General features: G+C 39.2%; 1 protein-coding gene across 3 annotated transcripts; it reads right to left on the reverse strand.

Moving 5' to 3' along the window:
* Nucleotides 1-765: 765 nt before the first annotated feature.
* On the reverse strand, nt 766-12787 carry LOC5508256 (adenosine receptor A1). Of its 3 annotated transcripts, none has more exons than XM_048722870.1 (2): nt 12476-12787; nt 766-3992 (listed from the first exon to the last, which is right to left on the reverse strand). In XM_048722870.1, the coding sequence occupies exon 2, from the start codon at nt 3976-3978 to the stop codon at nt 2998-3000; it is 981 nt and encodes a 326-aa protein (XP_048578827.1). In that variant the 5' UTR covers nt 3979-3992; nt 12476-12787; the 3' UTR covers nt 766-2997. The 3 variants fall into 3 exon arrangements, with proteins under 3 accessions (XP_048578827.1, XP_048578826.1, XP_048578828.1); XM_048722869.1 differs by lacking the exon at nt 12476-12787 and adding an exon at nt 7938-8144; XM_048722871.1 differs by lacking the exon at nt 12476-12787 and adding an exon at nt 6470-6673.
* Nucleotides 12788-18708: the final 5921 nt, after the last annotated feature.

Consider the following 18708-nt stretch of genomic DNA (forward strand, 5'->3'; position numbering starts at 1 on the left):
TTCTCCCAATAACCATGGCGACAGCTCATCCGCCATCTTGAATTGCATGACTTATCGAAAGATAGCGACTTATCGGGCCCTCGCGATCTCTGCTAACTTTATCTGCTACTTTATCGGAGGATAACTTTATCGGCTGTTTCAGGAACCCAATTTATCTACGGATAGATTTATCTGGGGATAAAGTGCATATTCATCTAAGTGCTAGCTGAGCTTTTAGGAACAGGCCCCAGGGGGTATTTTTCTCGTGAGTGAAACGTTAGAGGGAAATACCCCTGGGTTTCCGAGGGTGAGAATTATATGCGAAAAATCAAACTGTCGTTATGTTGTAGGTATCAGAAACAGAATAGTAGGTATCAAAAACGCAGCTCGGGAATGTCGCCAATACAAAATGTTTGCTAAATTTTGCAGGTTTGTTTCGTAAAGTTGAATAATTAGTTTACTATCAGATTAAGATTATAAGATGACAAACGACGATCTTAAGCAATTACCGAGAAGACGGAAACTAGTATAGCACGCATAAATTTACATTTACAATTTGATTGGCATCTCAATCGCCTTTAATTCCACTGTCTTTTTTTTCTGTTAAAAAAGGCGTCACAGCGTGTAATGAGACGTCATCTGTGCATCTATTAGAAGAAAGACTCACGCAAAAATAAGAAAGTTTTGTTTAATGTGGCCAAGGATGGCGTCCCATCGTTGCATGACGTTACACTGGTACGTAAACTTGCGTGATCGACCCTGGACTAAAATCAATCAAACCGTACATGATGTTACTTCTTTTAATTGTGTTATATTATTCCGTAGCGTTACATGCTCATTGAATGCAGTGATCTAGATGGCACGCACATATTGATTTTTATTTACTGTTGTTGCTGGGTTTTACATATCCCAGTACGGCCTATTCTAGAGTTACAGCCAAGCTGGACGCTAGGATTGTGTTACTCCCCTGTTTATCGTAAGATGGCGTTACGTCTGAGCCTGGCCTAGTATACACTCGTCGGATAAATTATATCAATTGACAAATACATCTTAGCGTTACATCCTAGCATGACCGAAAATGACGTTACATCCTAGCATGACCAAACATGGTGTTACATCCTAGCATGACCAGACATGACGTTACATCCTAGCATGACCAAACATGACGTTACATCCAAGCATGACCAAACATGGCGTTACATCCTAGCATGAACAAACATGGCGTTACATCCTAACATGACCAAACATGGCGTTACATCCTAGCATGAACAAACATGGCGTTACATCCTAGCATGAACAAACATGGCGTTACATCCTAGCATGACCAAACATGGCGTTACATCCAAGTATGACCAAACATGACGTTACATCCAAGCATGACCAAACATGGCGTTACATCCTAGCATGAACAAACATGGCGTTACATCCTAACATGACCAAACATGGCGTTACATCCTAGCATGACCAAACATGGCGTTACATCCTAGCATGGCCAAACATGGCGTTACATCCAAGTATGACCAAACATGACGTTACATCCAAGTATGACAAGACATGGCGTTACATCCAAGTATGACCAAACATGGCGTTACATCCGAGTATGACCAAACATGGCGTTACATCCAAGTATGACCAAACATGGCGTTACAACCTAGCATGAACAAACATGGCGTTACATCCAAGTATGACCAAACATGGCGTTACATCCTAGCATGACCAAACCTGGCGTTACATCCAAGTATGACCAAACATGACGTTACATCCTAGCATGACCAAACATGGCGTTACATCCAATTATGACCAAACATGGCGTTACATCCTAGCATGAATAAACATGACGTTACATCCAAGTATGACCAAACATGGCGTTACATCAAAGTATGACCAAACATGGCGTTACATCCAAGTATGACCAAACATGGCGTTACAACCTAGCATGAACAAACATGGCGTTACATCCAAGTATGACCAAACATGGCGTTACATCCTAGCATGACCAAACATGGCGTTACATCCAAGTATGACCAAACATGACGTTACATCCTAGCATGACCAAACATGGCGTTACATCCAATTATGACCAAACATGGCGTTACATCCTAGCATGAATAAACATGACGTTACATCCAAGTATGACCAAACATGGCGTTACATCAAAGTATGACCAAACATGGCGTTACAACCTAGCATGAACAAACATGGCGTTACATCCAAGTATGACCAAACATGGCGTTACATCCTAGCATGACCAAACATGGCGTTACATCCAAGTATGACCAAACATGACGTTACATCCTAGCATGACCAAACATGGCGTTACATCCAATTATGACCAAACATGGCGTTACATCCTAGCATGAATAAACATGACGTTACATCCAAGTATGACCAAACATGGCGTTACATCAAAGTATGACCAAAGATGGTGTTACATCCTAGCATGACCAAACATGGCGTTACATCCTAGCATGACCAAACATGGCGTTACATTCTAGCATGACCAAACATGGTGTTACATCCAAGTATGACCAAACATGATGTTACTTCGTAGCGTAGCGTGACATTACATGATACATTTTAATAGCTAAGCATGACGTTACTTCCTAGTGTAACCTGCATGGCGTTACACTCTAGCGTCACCAACTAATGGCGTTACATTCAAAGCATTACAAGAGGTTACATTAAAGTGACCAGGCATGGCGTTACTTCAAAACGTGACAAGGCATGGCGTTACGTCCTAGTTCAACCTTGCATGGTATTACAACTTAGCGTGATTTAGCATGGCGTTACATACAAGTAAGACAGAGCATGGCGTTACATCCGAGCGTGATCTAGCATGGCGTTACATCGTAGCGTGACAAAGCATTAACTTGATATGATTTAGTATGGCGTCACATCCTAGCGTGATGCGTGATCTAGCATGGCGTTACATTGTAGCGTGACAAAAGCATGGCGTGTTATTTTGATGTGAACTAGTATGGCGTTAAATCCTATCGTGACGCAGTATGACGTTACATACTAGCTAGACTGCGGAGCAGCTGTGCCTGAGAAAAGTTCATTCGCGTTGCTGTTTTTCGGCGTCGCCGTATTACAACAAAGGCACAATCCGACAAGTTGACGGAACGCTCGGCGAAACTCAGGGATTTTCACGGCGTAGCAAACCGGGTTAACGGCACTATTGAAATAGTGCATCACTTTAACAAACAGCAGCAAATGAGCACTATATAGGGGAGGTAGACCCTTGAACCCAATAACACAATTTTTACAAAAAGTTATCAGCATATTGATTATAAAGAAGGGAAGCCATGAAATCACGAATAACGCAATCACCAGCGCAATCGTCACGATAACTCTCATGTCACGCTTCAAATTTGAAGACCTCTGGGTAGCCTGTGGTATCACGCGATTCCTCACGACACGCCATATTCCCGCGTATGCTAGCAGAATAACGAAAAGCGGCAATAGGAAGAACACTGCGAACATCGTGATCATGTAAACTTTCTTGTCAGCTTTACGAAAATGTTCCGAAGTCCCAGCAAACACTGCAGGCACAACCCACACGAACACAAGACAGATATAGTACACCCAGGCGTTGGTATTTCTGTGTCTAACGGGGTAGGCCACCGCGTAGAAGCGTTCAAGGCTGATCACCATCAAGTGAAGTATTGAGGTTATACCAGCAAAGATGTCAAGAACCGTATACGTCATTACGTACCCAGGATATGTAAGAGATAAGGGGTGTAGAATAACGAACGCGGTCCACATCGGAATAGATATCAGACCGACGATAATATCGGCGACGGCAAGCGACGCCACGAAGTAGTTCGTGAATGTCCGGAGACGTGCGTGACGTATGAACGAGCCTACTACGAGCGCGTTGCCGACCACGGCAAGTATGGCGATCATGACGTAGATCATGCTGGAGATCACCACTGACCATTCAGGGAAATATGCGGCTGCTGGTGGCCGCGCGGGGGGAGGTTGCGTCGTGCTATTCATAGCTCATGGGATACCTGTGGAAAATAACGAAGATTACATGCATGCCGCACTTGTAGCAAACCGTGTACGTGAGGAAGTATGCAAAACAAGCCTCTTTTTGTTCGCGCAAACATTCTTTCTTCTAAGCATTCGTATCAAAATTAGGACATTTTTGTTAAAGGAGGTATTGTTTACATCTGACTTTCGTGACGCGAGTCAGTTCACTGTGCAGTAAACGCCGCCCATTTTAGTAACAATTATGAAAATCGCTACGAAATAACGAAACTAATAACTTTAATAACTTTATTTCTACAATATTCGAGGCAAAAACAAATGCTGAGTGATACGGAACTATGACTGGCACGGGACTGGTTATCGTACTGAGTGATGCGGAACTATGACTGGCACGGGACTGGTTATCGTACTGAGTGATGCGGAACTATGACTGGCACGGGACTGGTTATCGTACTGAGTGATGCGGAACTATGACTGGCACGGGACTGGTTATCGTACTGTTATACGCTAAAAATCAAACCAGCCCAACTACTCAGTTTTACACCCAAATTCGTTGTTGCGCGACAACGGCAAATCCAAAATCCTTGCTCTCGTTGTGGAATAGCGCGTAGTCAGACAAAAGCTTTGGGGGCGGTTTGTCTGGTTTTGATTGTTTGGTTTGATTGACTACGCGCTATTCCCAAACAAAGAAAGGAATTTTGGATTCTGGGAGGTCGCGCAACAACGAATTTGGCTATAAAAGAGGGGTAAAATACATCACATAACCTTGTGTTTATAAATATCCCTGATCCCACAACGCCTAGGCAGACCATCTAGTTATTCTACAGCTTGTCTGTAGTCTATCTAGTAGTCTTTCTAGTCATACCACCTAGTTATTCTACAGCTTGTATGTAGTCTTTCTAGTCATACCACCTAGTTATTCTACAGCTTGTCTGTAGTCTTTCTAGACAGACCACCTAGTTATTCTACAGCTTGTCTGTAGTCTTTCTAGTCATACCACCTAGTTAGTCTACAGCTTGTCTGTTGTTTTTCTAGTCATACCACCTAGTTATTCTACAGCTTGTATGTAGTCTTTCTAGTCATACCACCTAGTTAGTCTACAGCTTGTCTGCAGTTTTTCTAGTCATACCACCTAGTTATTCTACAGCTTGTATGTAGTCTTTCTAGTCATGCCACCTAGTTTTTCTACAGCTCGTCTGTAGTCTTTCTACTCATACCACCTAGTTATTCTACAGCTTGTTTGCAGTATTGGTAGTCTCTGTGCAACAGTTTTGTTGTTACAACATCGAAGGCGCAAATATAAAATAAACAGTTATGAAACAATTTCACACAAACCTGACCGAAATTCAATGAAAAATTAAATGTCGACATTTCTTCGAAAGAATTATCGTGCTTTTTTGTACCCAAAAATTAAGGTAACGTAAATCACAAAAACTCGTGCATCGTCCGAAAGACCAATTGTATTTTGAAAAATAGACTCACCTTTAAAACCCCAGAATTGCGCAAATAAAAATTGTAGTCCTTTTGATTAAGCAGTATGGCTTCTAGAAAATTTGAGGGTGACGTACGATGGTACATTGCTCGCTTGTTAACAATATTTGAAAGGTATATAAGCCAAACCGAATACTTTTAGTTATCTTTTCTCATTTCCTTACACTCAACTCATAAATAATGTAGCTCTCAGTGCGCGAACATTTCCTTAAGTGCTATAAACATAACACATGACTAATGCTCTCTTAATGCCTTGTTCAACGGTTATTTCAAAGATAGTTTGTCATATTTGCTCTCAACCTATATTCGCCCGCAAGTAGCATGAGCAATACTTGAACTCATAGCGATAGCAAGCTAAACGCCCGCGCCCTGTTTTTACTAGTCCCTAGAACGTAAGTTCAAAACATCGATGAAGATCAATGCAATAACAAAAGTATAGAGAAAATGAAATAAAAACATCCCCCCTTAATAATTTGCTGAATATTTTGGAAGACGTATGACACTTTTGGTAGACTTATGACAAATTCGTTTTCGTAACGTTTATATATGTATTTTAAAAGCCTAGTGTTTGAATTAAACAAAGGAAAAAATAAGGGATAAAACTAAAATTTACTTTGCGAACATTTGCTAACAGACCATTCGAAATTTAAGCAAGTCTTCCAAAAAATATCCGAATAAGCAAACTCAGAAAAAAATTGTCATATTTCCTGTGAAACTACAGTTGTCGACTTTTCGGGGAGTTAGAGAAGTTCAATCACGCCGCCACACAATAGCGAGCCACACAAAGCACCATTTCCATCGACTAATTCAGGCAACAAACTGAAATAATAAATTTGACTAAAACCACGAATAATTATTTTGAAATTTTCTTGCAAAAAGACCGTTAGTATATTCAATTGTAAATAATAACAAAGGAGTGGCTGGTCGAAACTCTTTGAAAGACAGGTCCCGCCAAGTCCTACCCAATTCATAAAAGTGTCTTAGCGTTCAACCCAACAATACCTACAGTAGCTGGATATCTTGAGCCTTGAGCAAAACAGCGCTATGTAGAGAGGCCGCCGGTACTACGGTAGTCTACAGCCTTGCTTAAGGGTGTTCTCGTGAGGTGAACTATCAGTAGCGATGAAAACGTCACATAGGATATTATGAATATAGGCTGGCCAGCAGGATGATAAAATGTTCACTATTAGTCACTTGTACCGGGGTTCGAAACATACAAAAACATACTTAAGATGGTCAAATTTGATAAGTTATAATTCTGATAACAATCTCTTTTTACGTCTTTTGAATATAAAATCCAGTCGGACCAAGTTTTGTAAATAAGTAAAGGATTAAACACGCATAGGGACAAATTTTCCGATCTAATATTTAGAAAATTATACCCGTGTGATAAGTCAACAATTGATGGGTTTCTCTAAAAAAAGGTTGAGAGTGCTTGGAGTACATCAGTGCATTTCCTTTGAAAAAAAAAAATAAATTTTTACATTTTCAACCCATTAACTCAATTTTGCATACAGAAACAAAAAACAGTAAAAGCAATCTTAAAACGATTGTTGTCTCTTTTAGTGCTAGCCAGTTAGAAATACCCTGTCTCGAGACAGCACTGCCTTATCAATTGACTTTTACCTAGTGCATAATCAGCTGTTTTCAAATACATGTTGAGAATGGCAATGAACGTCAGAGCTAAATCTGTATAAGGAATGAAAGGTTCAATCGATTTTCAAACTTGCCCGAATTCAAATGGACATAAGAAAAACACGAGGCTTTCTTAAAAAAAAAAAAGAAAAAAAGAGTTTATCCAACAGCATTTGAGGTTACCTAAAAAATACGAATATCGCCTTAGTGTATGGGGAAATTTACCATTACTTAAATAACAAAATATATATATATATTTTTTTATTTCAACTACGATTTTAAAGTCGACAATTAGTAAATTACCACGCAAAAAAATGGATGCTCGATTCGCGGAAAAACGCATCGTGTTTTTCATTCGAGTTGGGTGGTATATAATATTATTTTCATTTCACGGCTACCCACACGTAAAAAACAAATAGCAAATAAAACTATTCCACCCAGACGTAATCGCTTATGTAAATAGCAAAAACCCTTACATAAAACCTTTCGGATCCAACCTCTCTAGCATAAATGTCACTTCTAACTGCCTTTCTCTGTCCAACAGCGACGAAATGAAAGAGCGCTCGCGCGCATGTTGTCGTTATGCTACAGAGGAATGCAATTACAATACAAACTTCATCAAGCTTACAGGCAAATTACCGAGGACGCATCAGAATTAAATCAAAACTCTTAGCAAAACAAAAGCCCTTTGCTCTAACCATAACCCAATGAATTGAGGAGACTATAAAAATTGTGTAATGTCGGGGGTAATTTACCAGTACGATTGGGATTGATAAAAATCGAACCAACAAAGGACAAAGTCCTGGTTGGGGTAACGTGACCAGTTTCTGATAACTTACTTTTGGCCAGTAGAGTGTTACTCGTTGTTAGACACTCGGCCAATTGACTCCGACTAAAGCGTAGACTTCATGAAAAGAAAACCCCTCATGATCGTTGTCGCTTTGACACTGATTTTAGAATCGCTGGTCAGCGCGCATTTTTGTGAGCTTGTGCTGGTTGCCAAGAGTTGCTTACATTCATCAACTCCTTACAAATGCGCAGACTCAATTTGCTTCCCAGTACTTAACATGTCATAAAGACAAAAGGCTTCTTACGGAATGACAAAGCTAAAGTAACTTATGAATATTTAAAGTTCCATAATGATTTTGAAAAGTAATTTGGGCAATTATCACTTATTGCTAAAAGTGATTTGGTGCCCCCATTGGAAAATAGTGGGGTTTAACAACATAGAATATATGAACAAAGTTCCTGAGAAGTCGTCTTTTGTATGGAGAGAGATGGCACTAATTTAAGTAACTTCGGGTTTGTTGTTTTACGAGCTGTCATATCGATAATTGCATTACTTGATATTGTCTGTAAGAACTGTTTGAAATGTGAATACTGGTACTGCGTTTGAGAAAAAAGGGCAGGCTGATAAATGAAAAATTTTATTTGTGTAAATATACTTTCTGGTTTATTCTAAACCGTTTTAAGATAATACTATCAAACAAAGAAAAGAAAGTAAAAAGTAAATTAGTATATCAAACAAAAAATACTACTTCTAAGAGTGACAAAAACTAGTATTAAAGAAAATTTCATAGCTAGAGCATATATTGCTCCTGTTCGCTTGGGGAGGGCTTGCTGACAGCAATAGGCCAAAGCGGCATGATAACTTTGTTTATTTCTCGTGTCAACAACGGTCAAAGCGACAATAACAATGACTATTGAGTAACGCAAAACAACAAACAAACAGACAAAACACGGGGTACAAAAGACAATGAAATTCATTCTATGCCTTTGTGCAGTTGTAAACCTGCCTTGGATACAAGTGGCTCTTAGCAGCAACAGCCAGTAGACAAAAATCAACTTCAAACAGTTCAGTCCTATTTTAAATTATAAAAGAGTACAGGGAAAGTTGCATTTTAAAAAAATGAAAGTTTTTAATATTTAAAACATAAACAAAACAATATATTGTCATGCTAGTCGGATTTAGAGACTTTAAATTTTCATTCTACCTCAAATACGTTTAAAAAAAGCCTATCCTTAACTTTTTTATCACGTATCTCAGGCAATCTGACTAGTACAGATGTGGTTCCTCAAATTATTTACTTCAACAAGGAAAGTTAGGCGAATATATTGAGTATTCCGATGTATATATCTGATGGATCTGGGTAAGCAGGACAATATAGTTACATATTAAATATGGCTTCTCGAATGACTTATCCTTTATACCAGTGAGGCTAAATATTGTGCATTATTCACATACCCAGAGCAATATCCCTAAGCACGCGAAGCGGGCACTTGGGCATCCAGAATTATAGAGTTAATCAAAGATATCATCGCCATAATATGTTATTCAGCTGATCTTTCGTTTTGAATCCGTTTCCAATAATATCCCCCAGATACTGACAGATTGTATTCAGCTCAAGGTGAGCGACCTACAGGTATCTTTGCGTTAGATGGTCATAGGCAGATGAGCTGTAAATTCGATATAAATATGACCTAGGATACGATCTTTCACCCAAACTTCAAAGTCTATTGGCAAACGCATGTAATTTTTCTGTCCGTCGGTTCTCAATCAACGTGCTTTGGCTAAGAAGCAAAACTTCAAAGGAAAATATATATATATATATCAAGCGACGCAACTAAATAACAACACAAAACAAATATGGACATGTAGTCAAATACTCGGTCCCTCACGATTAGGATTGACCTGCTTCATTGACAGCGTTTACAAGTTCATAGGGAAAATGGGAGCTACAGCCTATCACGTGACTTTATCGCGCGATGGCACTACTCGCGCGCGCTCCGGCTTTTGGCGGCAAAATGACAAAGAAAAAGCAATTTATTCAGCGCTTACGAATCAGCGAGAAGAGTCATTAAAAAAATTTTTTTTGGTCGCTCTCTGGCGTAACGGCCGCAGCCATTTCTGTGTTTATTTTGACGTGCGTTTGCCACTACTTAGATCCAGGAGCTCCAAAAAGGGGGAGTCGATGCAAGGCTTTCAAGAAAGGGGGGGGGGGGGGTGGATGCAATGTTCTTTTGTGTATTTCCTTATATTTTTTTTGATATTTCAAAGCCGAATATCTAAAAATAGAGGGGTGGGGGCGCTCGGCCCACCCCTAAAATCCCGCCCCTGATAAGAAACTGTATTGCGCTGCTGGTCTTTTTCTCGGAAAAGGGCCTGGGCTATCAGGGTTAAGGAAGGGAAGCTAGCGTTTGAAACATGAATATTTGAAGCATTGATATAAGGGTCACAGAACATTTTAACTAAAACATCTAATGTAATGCAAGTAAATAGCAATTGTTGTTCAACATAATAGATAGCGTTCTAAAAACGCACGAGATCTAATGCTGGGAATAAAACATTATTAAAACAAGTAGCAAACGCTAGACAATACAAAATATTTACATTGTGAAATATCAAAACAGTCTTTAGCTCGTTTCCTCTGAAATATGAAAAATAGCATATTAATTCTGACACGTCATTGTTACCATGGAAACAAATCCAAACAGATTGCGAATATCGTGAATATTCATAAATAGTACGGTAATGTACTTTCCTGGCCAATTAAACGATTCATTCACACCAACAGCTGCCAATATCTACTCAGCCCCAGCGCACCTCGGCCTTTGCGCAGACCACAGGATTCCCAATATTCGAAATAACCCGAATGAGAGCCGGCTAGCAGGCTAGAGTAGCTAAAACCATCAATTTAAACGATTTAAACAATAATTTATTCGAGTAACAGCATCATTTCTTTTACGGGTTTTAAAGAGTGTACCCCGATCCAAACGTTTCGAAAGTCTATCAACTGACAAGCCAAAGCTCAAAGCGAGCCACTATGGCGGGGAAGAGATTATTTTAGTTTTAGCTTCATTCATTCCATTCAGGTTCTAGCACTTTTCTGTTGTTGCTCACAAATCCCTCTTCCGTTCCAAGTAGCTACCATACCATTCTCTAGCTCAAGATGAAAGTGGCATTTTGTTTGAATAAGCTTGAAGAATAACTGAGCCAAAAGGACGTGCCATGTTTTTATTCCTTAACCCAAAGAAAACAATTAAGAAACAACTTCCTTATTTTAAAATCGAGCATAAAATCAAGCGAGTGCTTAATTCGAATAAATTAACCGGAATTCCACCAAAACAGCACCCGATATGCTTTTTGATTTGCTGGGTAAATAAAAAAAATCATGGATCTGTATGCTACAAAAAAACGATAATCACTCACCCTGGCCCCAAAACCTTAGGGAAATACCCTTCCCTCAACCTCGGGGTGACCCCTTTCCCCCATCCCCGGGGCGTATCCCTCACCCTAGCCCTGTGAAGTACCTCTTCCCCATCCATCCCAGGCGTACACATCAACCAAACCCCTGGGCGTAACCATTCCCAAAGGGGCTCATATAATACAAAATGTCAAAGGGACCCCTTTGGTTCGGACACTCGTGTCCTTTTTTTATATTTAATTTATATTACATTTATTGGCACAATAATAGACGACAATAGTTGACTTCACTCTGTTGTGGTATTTCTTGACGTTACTTGCGAACCTCTCTCTGTAAGCGGCTTACCTCCGTAAGACAGCCAACTGGCTCGTTGGCCGGTTTGTAGATGTTTTGTAGATGTACCATCAAGAACGCTTAGTCTAGTGATCCTCGTTAAGCAAGATGTCAATAATGCATAATAACAATTTGTACATAACGGTAAAAATTTCACAAAAAAAAATGAGCATTGTAATCCAGTCTACGAACGTCTATGAAAATACAATAGCGATGTTTTGACGTTTTTTTTTACCTTTCCTTAAGTAATCAATGATTGTGTAAACAAGAGAAATTGTAAAACTTGTTGGCCCCAACAATCTACTAACTGCCCAGAATATGGTACCGTTCTTTTTATAGAACTTCAAACATCAAATACTAAAAATCAAGTATATGGCAATTTAGATCGACAAAAATGAGGAATTCTGAGGAATATTTCCTTACAAAGCGCTCACAAAGAGAACATGTTTGTGGACATCTATGTATGAATAAAGATAACTTTGTGTGCATCTTAGTAGAGGAGGCTACGTTTGCAACGGTGTAAATCTCATGGGAAAAACGACTGAAGAAGCAAGTGTTTATCTTATAAGGGACATCTCAATAAAAGGACTTCTGGTAGCGGCCGTGTGCTAAAAGGGAAATATGATCTACTTTGGCGTTTGAATAGAGAAATATCTCTTATTGGAGAAAACTTGATATTGTAGCGAAGGGTAATAAAAATGATATCGTTAAATATAGAAAATAATCATCAAATCGATTTTACTACATCGGGTAACTAAAATGTCGATCGTTGATTACATGTGTTATTCCGTCGTTCAACTGCAATACAAATCATGCTAAAAAGATAATAATGTTCTTACCTGCCTAACTACCGTTGTATGCTGAAAGTTGTCTCCAGATTTCGAGAGGTTCCTGCGATAACTCGCTGAAGTAGGATCCCGGTTGAAATGAGGCGTAGCAGTTATTAAGTCTCTTTAAAATCCTAATATCCCCTATGTCGGTATCTGATGTGATTAATGATAAGGCTCTTAGGTGGTCCTTTTTTCAATAAGCTGCACAGATACGCTTATAGTGGAGGTTCTTAACCCGCGATTCCCAAGACGCAAGATTAGACTTATCACGCAGCTATATCATATGATCATTTCCGTTTGAGTAGGCTCCACATTGCCAACTAATTTCTTGTGACCTTTGTGAGCTCGCTTATTATCATTGTAAACACACTGAGTAACTTATTCACAGTGAAAGGAAATCCGTCAATATACTTTCAGGGACCTGCTGTTACGGGCACCCCCTAGTGGTAATGAAATACATTTTTTTTTAAATGTGTAATTTTCTGATTAGGCCTTGTCGTTCTTATTTTGGGAACATATTAAGATTGAAAACGTTTTTAGGGCGTTCTTTAATATAAATTATTAGAAATTACGCAGATGATAAAAATATATATAATATCAAGGGATGTGTTATTATGAACACAATTCGATACTGCATTTTAGAACGAGACTAACAAAGCAAAATGTTGTTTCTTTCGAGCTTCGATATGTTCTTAAAATTTGTTGAAATCTCAGGCAGGGCGTTCTTAAAAAAAGGTTTTTATAAATCGCTGTATCCTGCTGTACTTATGGAAAACTGATGGACTTCTGATGTTCATGTTAATATACAAATTATGCATAATTGAAGTACTACTTTTGTAAATCCCAACGGGTTCGAACAAAAAAAAAAAAAAGAAGAGAGTGAACGCTAATTTACACTAGTCTCTTAACACAATATTTCCTAAAAGTCGCAGTCAAACAATCCAAATAACTTTATGTTAATTCAGCCATATCAAAAATGATTAACATTTTAACTTACACATATACTTTTATTTGCTTTTCTTGATTTTATTTTTTATTAAAAAAAGAGCTCCAAAATCTCAATGTATCAAAACTGAGATAAAAAATCCATTATGCGATGACATGAAGGATCTCCCAGCCAGATTTGATAATTTACAGTTTTGTCTTTATTCCTGTTCTCGTGACAACTCCTTGAAACTCGGAGATCAATAATAAAAGGTGTAAAGAGAACTTGATCATACGATTTAGATTTACTGCGCTATCGCATGCGACAAGCATTTAAAGTGCCGCGGTCTATGGGGCGACATACACAAATAGTAGTAATAGTTCGTAAGGGAGACTTTTGAGGATTAGTAGAATGGACAGTAACACAATCTAATTTAGTTACAACCATAGCTTCAATTTTTCTCGCCTTTTGTTTTACTAATTTAAAAAGAGAAAAACATGGAACGCTCTTTCAAAAAGCCATTTTAAATCGCTGAAACGCATATCAATATTTAAAAATCTCATATTTTAACATTCAAATACTTTGACTTTGACACCTGCGACCCTGTCCTGCTTGTTTTATCACGTGATTAACAGTTCAACGTCATTAAGCCAGTGAAGACATGGGATATGGAAATTACCTTATTGTATTTTAATATTACAATTCCTGCTGTGTTGTTAATTTCATGTCTTAAATTTTGACTGGGATACCTGTGGTAGCCCAGTCATCAAATGTAACTGGTTTTACTGGGATACCTGTGGTAGCCTAGTCATAAAATGCAACTGTTTTTTTTTCTTTCATGGTCCCGAGAAATCGGCAATGTTGCGCAATGCCCAGGAAGCCCGTTCGCCACTGTGTGTATTTTCTATGGTGACGACACTTTGATCTCACCGAGGCCTTTTCCTTACACGAAGTATATGACCTCATTGCAATTCACTAGAGGGCAAGCTAAGGTAGTCGCCATCTTGGAACTTAGAATTTTACATCAACGATTTATGTATTTGTGCAGAATCAAGGCCTTATTGGCGATTTTATTGCTTCATAGCTTTACTTGAAGCCGCGCTCACTTGGATTGAATACGCCACATTTCGTTGTGTTTATACATTTGCAACCCTTAGCTCAAGAAGGACATATAAAAGAACTATGCTGACTACTTTAGTCAGTTACAGACAGCTTCAATACCCAACCTTGATGTTATCTGAATACAAAAGAATAAACTAAAGGTATTTAATTAATTACTTAATCTATTAAGGTCTCCCAGGAGGCTGAAGTGGGTCCATTTTGAAATTTCTTCTCTCTTGCCCAGCGTATCTGTTGAACTTGCTCTTCTCACCACCTAACAGACACATACCAAGGGAACAAATATTGATGGTTTCTTTAAGGTACTACGTCCGGTACTCGGGATATGCGTCCCCATAGCAACAGCAAAAAAAGCCATTTTCAGGGCTATTTTTACTACTTATGTGGTTTAAAATGTTAGTAATAGGGACTATGGAAGAAAATGAAAACTTTTTACCAAGCATCGATTTGAATATTAATAACTTAATAAGTATTTATAGCACGACCAAGAAAACCGGAAATATGTATGTCGAATGTTTGTTCCGACCAATCACTCGCGAGATATTCCAACAGTCAACTAGAAACATGTCTCAACAAATCGCAGTGTCTTAATTCTCGCGTCTGATTTGTCAGAAGACAATAAACATTCCACACATATTTTAGGTGTTTACGGTTTTACTGGTTGCGCTTAAATATAACTTAAAAAGTTTTTTATAATTAATAATTAAGTGCTATTTCTCTGAATTTGTCTTGTTTTCCCATCGATGTTTGGTCAAAAATTGTTCTTTAGATTTTAAAGTTTCTTTCAGAAAAATTTGAAAGGAATATCTTAAGATTTAAAAACCTTTAGTTCAGAAACTATTTATTTTTATATTATTTTTACCGACGAGCAGCAAATTTGGCGAAAAAAACGTCGACAAAACCGCTAGGTTGCGTGTTTGGCCGCCATTTTGAATTAGTGGCGGGAAAAAGAAGTAAACTCCGAACTGGCATCGAAAGGAACCCTATTCTCTCGGGATTTTGCCCGATTTCAGCTCGAACATGGATGTTTCTCGAATTACCCTCAAAACAATTACGTAATCCATAGCAATGGTATGCCTTCTATGCCATCATCGGTCAGCGGTTTCTTCAACTTCGTGTTCCACGGGCACGAATGTGTGCAGAGCGAAGAGTGATGGAATCGAGATGAGCAAAAGACCAAGAAAACCTGCTGTTAATAACCAAGGAACGAAAATCGGAAGCAAGAATTGATTGAACAGGGTTGGGAAAATCAAAGTGAGAGAGTCTAATGGAAAAGGAACAGGTTTGTTATGGATTTTACCTTCGCTATAGAGGAGAAAGTTTTGGAGTCTCCTCTTGCACGAATGTGGAACAAACATAGGCTACAAAACAGAAGGAAAATTGTGTGTTGTCTGGTAAATAGAACAGTCGTCTGAATGAAACTTTGCAAACGCAAACACACAGATATTCAGACTCGTTATAAATGTGAATTTGGAGTTGATAGCAACAAAGATTTACATATAATAAACTCTTTCAATCTTTTTTCTCCTTTTCAGTTGATGAGATATCAGTATTGTATATAGCAATGGGATAGTTCTTGTAAATATCATTTTTCTTTAATATGGCGCCACCATGGCTCAGCAAGAAGCTACTTCACCAACAGGAAACACAGACTGGTCGAGATGTATTTTGTGCCAAGAAGCTAAGACAGAAGAATTATGTTTCCCAAAGAAAACCCGTCGGACTGATGTTAACTCTGAAGCCGGATATCGAACTTTGGTCAATAATATCTTACAATTTCACGAGATTAACGCTCTGCAGCTCCCATTTAATATATGTAGTTTGAATGAAGGGGATGGAATAGAAGCGACATTTGACAAAAGAAACGCTAAGTGGCACAAGACTTGCTTCAATAATTTTAATAATCTAAAACTCCAGCGGGCCATAAACAGGGAAAGCACAGATAATCTCGAGTGTCCACTGCCGACGAAATTCACGAAGAACAGCTCTGGTGCTAGATCGTTTTAGGTTAAAACCAGCTGCTTCTTTTGTTGGACTTGTGACGGCACGTTAGACAAACTACACAAAGCATCGACATTTAAGATGGATGCTAGAATTCGTAAATGCGCGCTTCAGTTGGAAGATGAGATTTTACTCGCGAAACTATGTGCTGGCGATTTGATTTCACAGGAAGCCATTAACCACTCAAAATGCTTAGCGGAGTTATACAATTCATAGATCCGACATGTCAATCACGCGCGCACGAATAGCCAATCAGGAAAGACATGATGCGATAACAGCCATGTGGTCCCACAAATGTCCCACAAAAAGTCGGCAATCGACGGCAAAAAGATTGGTTGGAGATATTTTTCTGCGAATCTGGACAAGCAAAATAAGCATCTTCCGGTCAGCGTAGAAAGTGATAGTCCTGTTTTCTTAGACCGGCCACTTTTAGTGTAGAGCTGGGACTCAAATTGCAGAAAAACACGAAGAAACGAAAAACAAAAAGCAAACAAACCACATATACAAGAACAGTATAAGTCCTACCATTAAAGTTGTATTTCATATTATCCTAGGTTACTTCAATTACATATAAGAATGATGAGACTGTCGTTCGTATTATGGCTGTAAATCTTGACATTTGCCGATAAAACTTTAGTTAAAAGTCAGGAGTAAACAGCGAATTCGGCATTCTCTTCTACTTTTCCCCGCACTTAAATCACTGCAAGTTGAAAAAAATAGCTTTGAAAACAAATAAACACTTATAGTACCTACCGTAGAGAGCACCGCTTTATCTTATCATCTCCAATGTTACGTATTTTAAGCTGGATTCGTGCCGTTTCCATTTAACAACCAAACTCGTAGTTATCTATTTCTTTGCTTCATTCTCACAAGATTTTCACCAAGCTTGGACAACAAGACAAATTTCCATCATATTAGGTTACTGTGTTTAATTTTCCAAGTCGCAGAAAAACCCCTATATACGTCTATATTTAAAATAACTCCGGGCAGGACTCACTGACCTCATCCGACATGTTGTACAATTTGTGGGACTTTTGTGGGACATTTGGGTTGCACTTCGCTGGCTTCTATTTGCTGCTTTCTGATTGGATATTCGTGCGCGCGTCGGATCTATAAATATGTTGATGTTAGGCGCGCCAGATATCAAGACTCAAGTAACACAAACAACGATACGTATCTCTCAGCTTATATTTTTCAACGCGACCAAGCGGCGGCGAAGCACCGATACACTCCCATCTGTTTATCAATCCTCTGTCCGTGAGCCACCATTGCCTGTCTTTTTGGGGCTTATGACGCACGGAGAAACCCGGAAACGCAACCTTGTTGATGAACTATATACTATAGGACTGTCCATTTCTTACGATAGAATATTGGAGATCTCGACGGAAGTGGGAAATAAAGTGTACGCGAGATATGAAGCCGAAGGGGTAGTTTGTCCACCTACACTAAATAAGAACATCTTTACGACAGCAGCTGTGGATAATCTTGACCACAACCCAAGCTCGACAACAGCTCAAGGTGCGTTCCACGGGACAGGTATATCGCTTTTCCAACATCCGGGAGATAATACTGGTGAAGAACGTGACATAACCAACAGAGGATGTTAGCACAAAGCGACTTTCACCCCTCCCTGAGGCATACACTTCTGTTAAGCCAGTAATTCTACCAAAGGCAGAACCAGCGGCTACCCCCATGCAGGGTCCATTTGTCCGTAGATGCGTTACAATGCCGTCTGCTGTCTCTGAAGAATACAAGTGGCTGCACAATGTTAGAGATCGACTGAGCAAGGAAATCACCAAAGACATATTAGATATATCATGAGCAGCATTCCACGCTAGCCAGGTTGTCTCCGATCGATCGTTAAAGATGGATATATGCTCACTGCTCCCATTATTTCCTGATGAAGCCCACTCCGTTCCCATGATACGGCACGCCATGGACGTTGTGTGTACCTGGCCAAGTACCTGTCTTGGCATGCGATCAGCTGTTGTATGACATTGCTAAGAGGATACAGTGGAACTGACCTGAGCTTTATGGAGAGGATAAGCTTGTGGTAACGTTCGGAGGTTTTCATACCGAGCTTGCCGCACTGGCTGTAGGAAGCTGGTTAGACGGTAGTGGCTGGACAAGTGCCCTCGCACAGTCCGAAGTTACAACACCGGGAACGGCGGACTCTTTCTTGAAACCCTCTAATGTG

The sequence above is a fragment of the Nematostella vectensis genome, chromosome 15, assembly GCF_932526225.1.
Source record: "Nematostella vectensis chromosome 15, jaNemVect1.1, whole genome shotgun sequence".
Taxonomy (NCBI): Eukaryota; Metazoa; Cnidaria; class Anthozoa; order Actiniaria; family Edwardsiidae; genus Nematostella; species Nematostella vectensis.